General features: G+C 46.3%; 1 protein-coding gene across 1 annotated transcript; it reads right to left on the bottom strand.

The window, feature by feature from the left end:
* Positions 1 to 1,790: 1,790 nt before the first annotated feature.
* Positions 1,791 to 13,346, bottom strand: LOC120310282 (H-2 class II histocompatibility antigen, E-S beta chain-like; the record flags this gene model as incomplete). Its single annotated transcript, XM_039348542.1, has 5 exons — positions 13,334 to 13,346; positions 6,805 to 7,077; positions 2,678 to 2,706; positions 2,142 to 2,415; positions 1,791 to 1,981 (listed from the first exon to the last, which is right to left on the bottom strand). Coding segments are annotated over exons 1-5 (780 nt in total), but the record flags the coding sequence as incomplete, so codon positions are not given.
* Between the last annotated feature and the right edge of the window lie 1,083 nt (positions 13,347 to 14,429).

The raw sequence follows: 14,429 nt of genomic DNA, 5'->3' as shown, positions 1-14,429 counted from the left end.
GCAGAGTCCTTTGAGACTTCACCCACCGGCAGACACAGCGAAGGCGATCCAGGGAGGGATGTCTCACCCCCCCCCCCATCCCCAGGGAGGCCGCCCTGCTCTCCGCCCTCCCTCCCCGGCCCTGGCACCTTTTGTTGAGGGGAGGGGATGGACGAGGGGAGGAGTTTGTCTGGAGGGGAGCAGCCAGGGGATCAGGGCTCCAAAGAGGGAGGGAGGGAGGGGTGCTGGGTGCGAATGGGGCAGGAGCCTCCGTGGCTTGTGAGGGGCTCAAACGGGCTCCGATCCTGGAGAAAGAGGCCCCGGATGAAGCCAGGAGACCCTCCAGCTCCAGCAGCTTCCCAGCCACGGAAGAGGCTCTCCAGGGGAAGCAGGAATTGGGGGTCTCCCGGGGGTCCCCTCCCTCTGGCTGGGTTTGGAGAGATTGAGGAGGGGGTCCTGCCCCTTCCCCTCCCTGGGATCTGCCCACCCTCCTCCCGAACTGCTTCTGGCTTCGGATCTAAACTAGCCTGGATAGTCAATCCAGAGACAGGGTAGGCCTCAATTTGGGGAGGGGGAGGGGAGGAGGGAGGACTCTCTGGGGGGGGCAGGAAAGAGGAGGAGGAAGAGGAAGGAAAGAGGGAGGAATTCCAGGATTTTTCCTACCATATAAATTTTATTCTTTTATAGCAAAGTGAAGAGAAGGGATTCGTAGGAAGAGTAATGGGGATGAAGCTGCTGTGGGTTCAAAGAGGGGAGAGATTTGGGGTTCTGGACTGGCAGGCAGGCCCAGAGTCCCTGGGGTCAGTCTAGATGGTCTCCACCCCTCCCTCCATAGAAAAGGAGGCCCTGAAAGGAAGATGAGGGTCCTCTCAGCAGGAAAAGCTCCAGGCTGCCATTCTACTCCTCTCCCTAATCTAAAATCTTGAGCCTCCATTTTTCAGAGGTTGCAAAAAAGACAGAAATTCTTCAGCTACTGAAAAAAAAAAACTTCCTTTCCCACCAGGAATCAGGAAGGAGTGCTGAAGAAAAAAAGAGATGGGGAGAAAATGAGAATACAAAATGAAACCTTCAGTGTAAATAACTTATTATTCCTCTCTTTCAGCCACCCCCCACAGAGAGGCCCACATTGCAGGGGTTTCGTTGATAGGCAGGGGCAGAATGAGGGAGAATCTCCCATGTCAGGGAGGAAAAGTCTGGGAAGGACCAGCAATTCATCTCCAGAGGCTTGTGGAATTTTTCCCAGCTGAATTAATTGGGGAGTTAATCAAGAGAAGGCCTCCCCCCCCAGATGTTTCATATTAACAAAGAAGATGGGGCCAGGATGGGGAGTGGTAGCAAAGCCGGGTGTCGCTTTGCCAGAAATTGTGTGAAATGTCACAAGGAGACTTCCCTTCTCTTTTGCAATTTCCCAAAACCTGGAAATCTCCTGGGCCAGATTTTAGTGTTTATGTGTGTGTGTGTTTGTTTTTGATTGCAATGTATTTTTAGGTCTCTGAAAGGAAAAGCTGCCCAAAACTTCAAAAATTTGTGTTATCCACAGCTAGGAGGTTTTGTTCAGGAACATTTTTTTTTAAAAAAGGAACAATTAAGGAATATTAAACAAACATCTATAACTTGAGGAGAAACTCACCTGCAGGAGGCTGGATGGGAGTTGCTGGAAGGAAAAAAAAGCCAATCAGGACCCTTCATGGGCTGGAGGACACGGGGGTCCCGTTCCCCATCGATAACCCATAATAGGTTGCAAGATGTTGACTTATACAATAGACCCTCAAAGAACAGAATTTCCCAAATTTCCAGGGGGGCCTCCTTGCCATCTGCTGAGCTTGCTGAGAGGCCTCCCCTGGATGGTCCCCTCCCCACAATCTCTCATCCAGCCCCCCAGACTCACCTTTCTTGCTCTTCAGGTAGAGGGAGAGCCCCATTGCAAAGAAGATCACCCCGATCACGGCTGCCACGATCCCCGTCCAGAGTTTGCTCCTGGCCGAGTTGGAGGATCGGGGCTCTGGGGAAGGAGAAGGAGCCTCTTCTGAATAGGAGGATCAGGGCCAGCTTCCCCCCCCAGGAGGGTCCATCCCAGCTCCCCCCACAGGGAGGGGCTCTCCTCCCTTCTAAGGGCAGGAGGGGGTCCCCAGAGGGGGAGGGGAGGGAGGGGAGGGGCTCACCCCACTGGACGGTGATGGGGGCCTCCAGGCTTGCGTGCCCCACCTGGCAGGTGTAGACGTCCCCCCGCTGGGGCTGGGTCTCCAGCATCACCTGGAGCTGGTAGGTCCAGTCTCCGTTCTGGAGCTCCTCCCCAAAGGCCACGCCCTCCTCCTCTGGCCGCCCGTTCTTCAGCCACCGGACCTCGATCTCCATGGGGTAGAAGCCCCTCACGATGCAGAGGAGGATGGTGTTAGGGGAAGTGGGGTCCAGCTTGGTGGGGGAGATGGAGACGGTGGGCTTGGCTGGAGGGGAGGAGGGGGAGGGGGAGAAGGGACATGGGGGGGAGACATAGGAGGGACCAGAACAGGAGACCAAGTTGGTTATTTCAGGCCAAGAGCCCTTTTCAGTCCTGAAAATAGTATTTGTTTTAAGTCATTTCCAAAGCAAATTGCAGCAAGAAATTAAACGGGATCCTGAATGATGGAAAAACATAAATCGTTCCTGGTTGGGATCAGTTTCCATCATCAAATTGCACAAGTCCAACAGAAATAAATACTGGAAACACCCCGGAATGGAAGGAATTTCCTGCCAGATTTGGGGGAGACAGAAAGAGACCCAGAAGATGGGGAAGACACACAGCATGTTTTGGAGAATTGCAGGGATTCCATTCAAAAGAAAACCACATTTTTTAAAAATAGGTAGAATACCGGAACATTTATTTATTTATTAAAATTTTTTGCCACCATCTCATGATAAAATGACTCTAGGCAGCTTACAGCAGGGCTTTTCAACTGGTGGTACATGTACCACCTGTGGTACATGAGCACATGACAGATGGTATGCTGCCCTGCCCAGCCAAGTGTAGTGTGAAAGGAAATGAGCCAGCGCAGGCAAGGACTTACTGTGAGAGAGTCCTCTGGAGCTGCAGAGTGGCTGGGGTGAGGCAAACGCCCCAGGCTCACTTCTGGCTCACCCCCCTCCCACATGAGAAAGGAGGAGGAGGGCGTGGAGACAGGAGGGGCTATAAAAGGAGGCAGTTTTGGCCGGGAGAAGGAGAGAGAGAAAAAGAAGCAGCCTTGGGAGGAGGAGAAGTCAGCTCTAGCTGCACAGAATGGAAAGAAGGAGGAGGGTGGGGGAGAGGAGAGGAGATCAAGCAGGCCTGCCACAAGTGGATCTACAACTTCAGGGGCAGCCACCTGTGCTGGCAGCAACCAAGAGGCAAGGAACGTAGGGAGGAGGGGTTGCTCTCCATGAGGAATGAAGAAAGGCAGCAATGAAGAAAGGCAGCAATGAAAAAAGGCAGCAATGAAGAAAGGCAGCACTGGCTGGAGGTGAGGCAAGGAGGGAGATGGAGAGTGGAAGGATTCTTTTTTTTATTGAAGATTTTTAAAATTTTACAATAAAAACCCCTTCCCCAATCCCTCCCAACCCACCCCAAAACCCTTCCCCGTTCTTCCCAGAGCTGAATACAGGCTTAACTAGATCTTAAAAGAAAAAAAGTTTTAAACCCAAATAAACCTTAAGCAAATATAATTACACTCAATAAACAAATTGTAAAGTACTTTAACTCCATTATATATAAAAAACAAAAAGAGGAAAAAAAAGAGAAAATAAAAAAATTAAATAATAATAACAATTACACTTCTAAATAATATCTTAGACTTATATAAATTATTCAAAAGCTAGATAATATTTTCTTATATCATACTTATATTGTATAAAATTTATCCATCTTTTCCACACCAAAAGATACTTCTCTTGCGATTGATCTTTCAAGAGTGGAAGGATTCTTATATGCTTTGGTGACTTTGAAGTTCTGGGATTTGTGCAATGGGGGCTTTGTGTTCTTAAGGAGTGTTTGGCAATTTCTATTTGGCTGATGTCTCCTGTTAGCTTCTATTGCTCTGCTATTGTTAGCTGTAAGTTTGCTGCAAGGGATTTTGAAGTATTTTTCTCCTGAATGGATTTTGCCTGTAGCATTCCTTTCCTTACAAATGGAGCCAATTGGGGAGGCTGTCTTAGCCAGCAGCCATACCTATTACATTTTTTTTTCTTCCTTAAGTGCTGACTGCACTCCTTAACTTTCCTTTCTAGCCAGTAGCTGATTCTTAAAGGGGAATGTGCCTTTTTAAGCTAGTTCCCTCAATGGCTTTTCTGTCTCTGGAGGCTTTTCCTTGTTCAATGAATATATGAAAGAAGGGAAATGGGGGGGTCGTCAAATTCTTCCTTCAGAAGGAGATGGGAATGGGAAAGAGGGAGGCAGGGAAGGAGGGAGGCAGGGAAGGAAGTCCCGCCTTAGCACTTGGCCACCAGCAGCCCTGCCATTGACTTTGCTTGTCAAGAGGTTGCAGAAGGGGATCACATGACCCTGGGACACTGTGACCATCATAAATATGAATCCATTGCCAAGCATCCAAATATAAATCACATGACCCTGGATCTGCTGCAATGGCCATAAGTGTGAAAAATGGTCATAAGTCATTTCAGTGCAATTGCAACTTTGAAGAGGGTTTTCCTTTTTTTGGTCATCAAGTGTTTGACACCTTGCTAGGTGGTACTCAAATATTGCCATATCCTAAAAGTGGTACAGTCGGTGAAAAGGTTGAAAAGCCCTGGCTTACAGCATTAAAACATTAAAGTCCTAACAGATAAATATTTGTATAGCAATCAAAATGGAGTTCAAGATAAAATTATAGTTAAAAGATGGGGAGGAACAGGAGGTGTGAGGGGGGAGGGGGGATTGCCTCTGAATTCAACAACTACCTCCAGTGTGAGGCTCCCCATGAGGACCCCCTGATTTTGAGCCAGGTTTCGCCTAATCTGTAGGTGAACCTTTGGTTTTTCCTGCCTAGGTGTAAGACTTTGCTTTTCTCCACACTGAAACTCATTTTGTTGGATAGGATCCCTTGTTCAAGTCTGTCCAGATCTTTTTGGATCCTGAGTTTGTCTTCTGGAGTGTTGGCTACTCCTGCCAGTTTGGTGTCCTCTGTGAATTTGATGAGTTCCCCTTCAATTCCCTCCTTTGAGTCATTGATGAAGATGTTGAAGAGTTTACTAGGCCTCAGATGGAGCCTCGTGATTCCCCACTTGTCCCTTCCCTCCATGCGGATGTGGCGCCTTTGAGGGCTTACTCACAAGTAAGGCTTGTCAGCCAGCTGCAGACTGGCTGGGGGGTGATGTTGTCTATCCCACAAGAAGAAGGTTGGGGTCTCCTCTGTGGGATGCCTGGCTGAAGTCCGAGAATGCTCCGTCCACAGGAAAGGAGCCCTAATGGGGGCAGCCATTTTCTCCCCATAATTGCTTGAATCCTCTTGAGGAAGAGCTTATTCCCCCCCCCCCCCCCGGAAGACTGACAGACTCCGAGTCCCCCTTTCGGAGCAGGAGGGACGGAGGAGCTTTTGGGGGATCTCAGGGTCTCCCTTGTGCTGAGGAGAAACCTTCCTGGGGGGCCTTTGGGGGGATTCAGAGGGAGACCCCCCAGACCATCCTCTTCCTTCAGCCATCCTGCCTCCCTCCCAGCCCCATTTCCCCCGGGGAAGGAGGTGAGGAGGGGTCCCACCCTCCTGCCTGGGATGGGGGGGGCAGGAAGGGGTCTAGGACAACTCAGCCAACTCAAGGCAGCACAAAAGTTACACAATATGGAAGAAATGGAGAAAGAGAATAAGGAAAGGGCCGAGGGAGGAGGAAAATGAAATGTGAAGGACAAAAATTAAAAAAAACATTTTTAAAATTATTTTAAATAATTGAATAAAATTGTTGAATTGTCCTGCTGTGAGTTGCCCCATTCCAGACAGGGAGGGCGGAAAGGATGGATCTGACCCCCCTGCCTGGGATGGGGGGGGCAGGGAGGGGTCTAGGCTCAGGGGCTTTGCTTGGGGGGCACAGAGGAGGAGGCAGCCGTGGGGCCGGTCAGCCTCCTGAAGCCCTCCCCCCTTTAAAATTAAAATCCAGTGATAAAAATTCATTAATCATTCCTGCCTTTTAAATCTTAAATTGTATAGACTATTTTGGTGGTTTTATATTTTATGTGTACACCATGCAAAGTCCCTCTGTGGGGGAAAGAGAGAGACGGTTTTCAAAGTTGATAAGTAAATCAATGAAGAAATATTATTGATTTATTAATATAAAATATTATATTGAAATGTTATATGGGATATAGATTATATTGAAATATATCTATATACTGGGCAAAGGAGAGACCTTGCTGGATTCCTTCTCTCCTCCCCCCCCCCCCGAAAAATATATTTGGTATAATATTCTGGAAAGAAGTTTTTTGGGCAGGGGAAACTTGGGACCCTGGGAAGAGAAGGAAGATGATGGGATCGATGGGAAGGAGAGGAATCTATTGCTTCCCTTTTCCATGTTTCATTGTCATCCTTGTAGAATTTCAAACTTTTTAAAAATAATTTATTTTTTAACCTTATTTTTTATACATTTTTATTTATTTATTTTTTTATTTAGGGGTGGTGTTATATCCTACCCCATCCAGAGGTCCACTTTGAGGGGGGTGAAGGGATTAGGAGTCTCAATAAATAGCAATAAATACCAGTGAATAAATTTCATAGATCGGAGGGCACAGAACACATCAGGGGCAAATCTTTCTCCGGGAGAGTCCTAATAAATGAAATGAAAAGGGGGGGTCCCTGCATTCCCCCCCCATGGAATTTCCCCTCCCCCACTTACCTCTCCGGCCAACCACGGAATTTCTCTGGAAAACCTCGTAGTTCTTTCGGCAGAAGCGATTCACTCCGGCCTTCCAGTACTGCAGGAGGCGCTTATCCTTGTTGAAAGCCTCCGCATCCACCTCCCCCAGCACCGTGATGGCCTCGAACTCCTCGCGGGTGCTGTCGAAGCGGAGATACTCCTGCCGGTCGTAGATGTACCTGTTCAGGAGCCTCACCTGCCGCGTCCCGTTGAGGAAGCGGCACTCGGCCTTCGCCTGGTACAGGAAATGGGCTGCGGGGAGGAAGAAGAGCGTCAGGAGGGACTCCAGGGCCCATGGTTCCCAGCCTGCCCTCGAGGAGGGACACAGGCTTGTCAGAGGCGGGGAGGGAAACCTGCCGCGAGAGACTTCCAGAAGGCGCCCCCTGGAGGAGAGATGGGGAACTGTCGGTCCCAGAGGGATTTCCTCTTAGTGGGGGTTGGGGGAGGGGAGGAAAATGAGGGAGGGGAGGAGTTTCCTGAGGGACCGCCTCCTTCTCCCGAGGGTGGAAAAAGGCAGGCAGAAGTTCAGCTGGTCCAGCACTCGGCCTAACTCTGCAGGGAACGCTGGATCCGGGTGGGGCTTCTTTTGTTGTTGTTAATTGCGAAGTCGTGTCCGACCCATCGCGACCCCATGGACAACGTTCCTCCAGGTCTTCCTGTCCTCTACCATCTTCTGGAGTCCATTTAAGTTCACACCTCCTGTTTCAGTGACTCCATCCAGCCATCTCATTCTCTGTCGTCCCCTTCTTCTCTTGCCCTCAATCTTTCCCAGCATTAGGCCCTTCTCCAGGGAGTCCTTCCTTCTCAAAGTATTTGAGTTTCAACTTCAGGATCTGGCCTTCTAAAGAGCAGTCGAGGTTGATCTCTTCTAGGACTGACCGGTTTGAACGCCTTGCAGTCCAAGGGACTCGCAGGAGTCTTCTTCAGCACCATAGTTCAAAGGACTCAATTCTTTGGCGCTCAGCCTTTCTTATGGTCCAACTTTCACAGCCATACATTGCAACTGGGAAAACCATGGCCTGGACTATACGCACTTTTGTTGGCAGGGTGATGTCTCTGCTTTTTAGCATGCTGTCTAGATTTGCCATAGCTTTCCTCCCCAGGAGCAAGCGTCTTTTAATTTCTTGGCTGCAGTCCCCATCTGAGGTGATCTTGTAGCCCAGAAAAATAAAATCTGTCACTACCTCCATTTCTTCCCCATCTATTTGCCAGGAATTGAGAGGGCCGGATGCCATGATTTTGGTTTTCTTAATGTTGAGTTTCAAGCCCACTTTTGCACTCTCCTTCTTCACCCACATCAAGAGGCTCTTTAGTTCCTCTTCACTTTCTGCCATTAGAGTGGTATCATCTGCATATCTTAGGTGGTTGATATTTCTCCCGGCAATCTTAATTCCAACTTTTGATTCATCTAGCCCTGCCTTTCTCATGATGTGCTCTGCATATAAGTTAAATAGGCAGGGCAACAGTATACAGCCTTGCCGGACTCCTTTTCCAATTTTGAACCAATCAGTGGTTCCGTGTTCGGTTCTCACTGTTGCTTCTTGACCCGCACATAGGTTTCTCAAGAGACAAATGAGATGGTCTGGTACTCCCATCTCTTTAAGAACTTGCCACAATTTGTTGTGATCCACACAATCAAAGGCTTTTGCATAGTCAATGAAGCAGAAGTAGATGTTTTTCTGGAACTCCCTAGCTTTCTCCATGATCCAGCGTATGTTGGCAATTTGATCTCTAGTTCCTCTGCCTATTCGAAATCCTGCCTGTACTTCTGGTAGTTCTCGATCCACATACTGCTGGAGTCTAGCTTGTAGGATTTTAAGCATAACTTTACTAGCCTGTGAAATGAGTGCAATGGTGCGATAGTTTGAACATTCTTTGGCATTGCCTTTCTTTGGAATTGGAATGTAAACTGACCTTTTCCAATCCTGTGGCCACTGTTGAGTTTTCCAAATTTGCTGGCAAATTGAATGTAGCACTTTTACTGCATCGTCTTTTAAGATTTTGAATAGCTCAGCTGGAATACTGTCACCTCCACTAGCTTTGTTGTTGCTCAGATTTTCTAAGGCCCATTTCACTTCACATTCTAGGATGTCTGGTTCGAGGTCAGTGACCATCTCATTGTGGTTATCTGGGATGTTAAGCTCATTCTTGTATAGTTCTTCTGTGTAGTTTTGCCATCTCTTCTTAATCTCTTCTGCCTCTGTTAGGTCTCTGCCATTTTGGTCCTTTATCATGCCATCTTTGCATGAAATGTTCCCTTCATATCTCCAATTTTCTTGAAGAGATCTCTGGTCCTCCCTATTCTGTTGTTTTCTTCTATTTCTTTGCACTGTTCATTTAAGAAGGCATTCTTATCTCTTCTAGCTACTCTCTGGAATTCTGCATTCAATTGGGGGTATCTTTCTCTTTCTCCTTTGCCTTTTGCTTCCCTTCTTTCCTCAGCTATTTGCAAAGCTTCCTCAGACAGCCATTTTGCTTTCTTGCATTTCTTTTTCTTGGGATGGTTTTAGTTGCTACCTCTTGTACAATGTTGCGAACTTCCATCCATAGTTCTTCAGGCACTCTGTCTATCAGATCTAATTCCTTAAATCTATTTGTCACCTCTACTGTATATTCATTAGGAATATGATTTAGTTCATACCTGAGTGGCCTAGTGCTTTTCCCTACTTTTTTCAATTTAAGCCTAAATTTTGCAACGAGAAGCTCATGATCTGAGCCACAGTCAGCTCCTGGTCTTGTTTTACTGACTGTATAGAGCTTCTCCATCTTTGGCTGCAGAGCACATAGTCAATCTGATTTCTATGTTGACCGTCTGGTGATGTCCATGTGTAGAGCCGTCTCTTGGGTTGTTGGAAAAGAGTGTTTGTTATGACCATTGTATTCTCTTGACAAAATTCTATAGCCTGTGCCCTGCTTCATTTTGTACTCCAAGGCCAAACTTGCCTGTTATTCCAGTTATCTTCTGGCTTCCTACCTTAGCATTCCAATCCCCCATGATGATAAGGACATCATTTTTTGGTGTTAATTCTATAAGGTGCTGTAGGGCTTCATAGAACCGGTCAATTTCATCCTCTTCAGCACCAGTGGTTGGGGCATAGATTTGGACTATTGTGATATTGAATGGTTTGCCTTGGATTCGAATTGAGATCATTCTGTCATTTTGGGGATTGTATCCCAGTATTGCTTTTCCTATTCTTTTATTGACTATGAAGGCTACTCCATTTCTTCTGAGTGATTCTTGCCCACAGTAGTATACCTGATGGTCATCTGAGTTAAATTCACCCATTCCAGTCCATTTTAGTTCGCTGATTCCTAAGATGTCGATGTTCAGTCTTGTCATCTCTTTTTTGACTACGTCTAGCTTGCCTTGATTCATGGATCTTACATTCCAGGTTCCTATGGAGAAAAAATCTTTACAGCATCGGACTTTCCTTTCACCACCAGATATATCCACAGCTGAGCGTCCTTTCGGCTTTGGCCCAGTCGCTTCATTCTTTCTGGCGCTACTAGTACTAGCCCTCTGCTCTTCCCCAGTAGCATATTGGACACCTTCCGACCTGAGGGGCTCATCTTCCAGCATCATATCTTTTTTCCTTTTAGTACTGTCCATGGGGTTTTCATGGCAAAGATACTGGAGTGGTTTGCCATTTCCTTCTCCAGTGGATCACATTTTGTCAGAACTCTCTGCTATAACCTGTCCGTCTTGGGTGGCCCTGCACGGCATGGCTTATAGCTTCATTGAGTTACGCAAGCCCCTTCGCCACGACAAGGCAGTAATCCATAAAGGGGACAAGGCAGTAATCCATAAAGGGGTTCTATCTCTATCTATCTCTATATATCTATATCTATATATATCATCTCTATCTCTATATCTATCTCTATATCTATATATCTCTATCTCTATCTCTATCTCTATCTCTTATATCTCTATCTCTATCTATCTCTATATCTTTATATTTAAAATGAAGGAAAAATTCAAGACTTTGACAGAAGGAAAATATGAAATGGAAACTAAAAACAGATAAAAAGGAGGAAGATGCAGTGAAATTGGATAGAATAGAAGAGAGCTGGGAGGGACCTTAGAGGTCATCTAGTCCAGGCAGGAGACTCTATACTCTTTCGGACAAATGGCTGTCCAGTCTCTTCTTGAAAACTTAAAAACTGTTGGAGCATTCACAGATTGCATTCACAGAGGCAGGTGGTTCCACTGGTTAATTGTTCTAACTGTCAGGAAATTTCTCCTTAGTTCCAGGTTGCTTCTCTCCTTGGTTCGTTTCCATCCGTTGCTTCTTGTCCTTCCAGGTTCTTTGGAGAATAGCTTGACTCCGTCTTCTTTGGGGCAGCCCCTGAGACAAACTCCTGACATTAAAGGAAATAGAGTGGATAAAGAGCTTATAGAATTTAGAGAGCTGAAATAGAAAACACTTTGTATTAAGATTAATTTTGCTATTAGTTGAAAGCACTTATATTTTACCATTCATTTTTGAACAAACGTGAAAGCTTTCCTTGTGTGAAAGGAAAATGTCTCCCCAGCCACTGTGGAGAGAATAACAGAATAACAGAGTTGGGAGGGACCCTGGAGGTCATCTAGTCTAACCCCCTGCTCAGGCAGGAGACCCTATGCCCTTTCAGACAAATGGCTGTCCACTCCCTTCATGCTATGGAAGGATTGGGGCTCTCGGGGCCTTGCGGATGTAGTTCAGTAACAACTCTCCCTCTGCCTGGAAGCTGGAGCCATGGGGGGTCCCACAGAATAGCAGGAGGGGCACCACTAGGACCCCCAGCCAGGGTGGTTAGCAATTATGATTCTACTACACAAATTGTGGCAGCTCTGTGGGTGTCAGTCTAACACTTGTTGTCCTGAGCCAAACATTATTTGAGACCTTTTCTTATGAATGGGATTCCTTTCCTATAGAAATTGTCCCTCTTCTGAATTTATTTTTCAGGAATGTCATTCAATGTATTTTAATTTAATGTGTCTCAAGGAATGTAAATGTTGATAGTCCATAGTTTGGGACTATCTATGTGCAAAACAGAGAAAAAATGAATTATTGTTAGTACTCATGATATGAAAGGCCATTCAACAGATTATGATGGATGCCCTAAAATTATATACAAAACTCTTTCAAAGTTATGATGTTTGCAATGCCCTTGAGGTCATTAGCCCTTTAGACTGACCAGTGGGATGCTGCAGTGCCCTCCCTCTCTCCCCCTCCGATCTCCCCCCCAACAAGACCCTGCAGTGCTTGGGCCTGATCCCCATGACTGCCGGAAGTGGCCACCATTTTCAATACTCCGACGAGTCCTTGTAAAAATGGCAACTGCTTTTGAAGTTTTCCACCCTGATCCTCTGGCTGTTGGGAGACTGCAAAGTTCTCCTGACCCTTGCTAGATTTGGGAAACCGGACACTGCGTGCTTCCTTCCCTCTGGGCACAACTAGGCTTCAGGGCGACATGGCAGGTAACATCATGGACAAGAGAAGCCATGTTACACATCCACCTGGCATTCAGAAAGAACAGCCAGTACCTGGAGCCACCAAAGATCTGGTAGACAGGCACTGAGAGTGGAAGCTGAGGACAATACAGTGGGAGCACTTTCCAATGATGGACCTGGGATATTGGTCATCCTGTGCTCCTCATTGTAAGGGTGGACCTGCCCATCCCATCAGCTCCCCCTGTCACTCAACCCCCCTCCCCCAGTTCTCCCTTCTAGGCCAAGCTGTCCATATTAACATCCCCCCTCCAGATAAGAAACATAATCAACAATCGACCCAGATAAACCAAAACACAGGGACTCCCAACTATAAGCACTTGGAAGTCTTCTAGGGAGAACAAAGAAAGCCTCAGAGATGGGAATGTCACAGGAGTCGCAAAAAACCAAGTGCATCTACACAACCAGAGGAACTGCCACCAGGTCCCCCAAAACCAACCTCCGGGTGGTTGTGGCAAGAAATCAGGTCACATCATCCACTGCACTCTGGGCACTGTCACCATCTTAACTGCAGACCTAACAGCACAATTGTTTTATTTAAACCAAGAAATGTCAAAATTTAATGGCTCTCATTGTATCATTATGGAAAGACAACACAGAAAGTGTCAAGGAAACTAAAATTCTACCCTACAATTTTCTCTCTCTGTGCCCATGGTGCTATCTCAGGCTGTCACTTTCCTGCCTCTTAGCCAGCTCTCATGCAAAAAATGATGTTTCTAGAACAGATGGCAAATGAAATTTCACTTCCGTTACAAGGAATTATAAAATCAGCTCCAAATTAGGAGTGATACATGGAGATCTCATTGAAAAGAAAATCCCAAATTCTTAACATTAGGCTGGGTTCAAGGATTCTGAGTGCTTCCATGGAGATAAAGCACAGGCAGCGCTAGAGTTAAGTGTCACCAACCTAGAGTGGCACCAAACTCCATAACTCTGGGTGACCTTCCCTAGCAGCCTCTGGAGGCAACAGACCCCATTGAAGGACAGCAGAAGTCACTTTCCTGGCTGTTGAAGTACCTCCATCCAGCATGACGTTCTGGACACGTCCTAACAGGAAGGACTAAGTCCACTACTGAACACTGTCCCAAGGGGTCTATCTGTGACTTTTCTCTAACATGTTTTTCTCCAGCTATCCCTCCTTACATGGAAGAAGTTCAGAGTCCCAAGAGCAGAAGCTCCTTCTCACTGCAATCTTCACCCTCCCTGTCTCTGAGACCTCTTCTCCTACGTCTCCAGTGCCTGTCTTTGGTGTAAACATCAGACTGAAGCAACATGGAAGGGATCTTGCCTCAGAAAAGGATAAATATTACAGTTAAGCTTTTTATGGCTCACATTACAGGACAGACAGGAGCTGTGCTCTTGAATATATTTTCTCTCTCTTTCTTGGTTTCTCTGTTTGAATCAGGAAAGCCACTGGATCTTCCACCCTGTCAGAGTACTTTGAATTCTATTTTTTTTTTTAGAAGGAGGAAGGAAATTGATTCTGCCCCATGAATTATGGACCTCCTGCTTCTGCTTTTGCTTCTGCTTCTGATGCTGCTGGTTTCCCAGCCACTCTCTGGGAAGATGACGATGAAGTGCCCACTGACTTTGGACAACCAGGATGAAGAAAAGCCATGGAGCTATTATAGGCCAGGAGATTTTCTCATTGGTATAGTCTTCTCTGCATCAAATATAACACCCGCAACTTTACCTTTCAACATGGCTCCTTCTAGTCAGTTTCAGCTGTAAGTCATGCGATGGAGTTTCATTCCCTCCATTTGCAGTTCTAACATTCTTCTTTTTTCCTTCTTGTTTTACTTACTCTTATATTGTAGGATCTGACAAATTTTTTGAATCCTTTTGATTAACACAGCCTCTCTCTTTTGCCTTATTTTCTGAGAGTAGAAACATGAGGGAAATGAAACCTCAAAGAAGTCCAGATTATTTTCCTCTCTCTCTTCAGTCCTAAATTCATGACTGGAATACTGACTTTGGTTGAAAGTAATGATTGAAATGGTTCTAATTTCCTCTGCCCAACCATTTCCATATTTTTACAACTGATTGATATGCAATGTTTGATTTTTAAAGGAATAGAAGATGACTTGTTTTTAGAACAGCTTCTGTGGGTCAT

Source organism: Crotalus tigris, unplaced genomic scaffold, assembly GCF_016545835.1.
Source record: "Crotalus tigris isolate CLP2741 ecotype Arizona unplaced genomic scaffold, ASM1654583v1 scf7180000018158.62676, whole genome shotgun sequence".
Classification (NCBI taxonomy): domain Eukaryota; kingdom Metazoa; phylum Chordata; class Lepidosauria; order Squamata; family Viperidae; genus Crotalus; species Crotalus tigris.
This window is presented reverse-complemented; position numbering and strand designations above follow the sequence as displayed.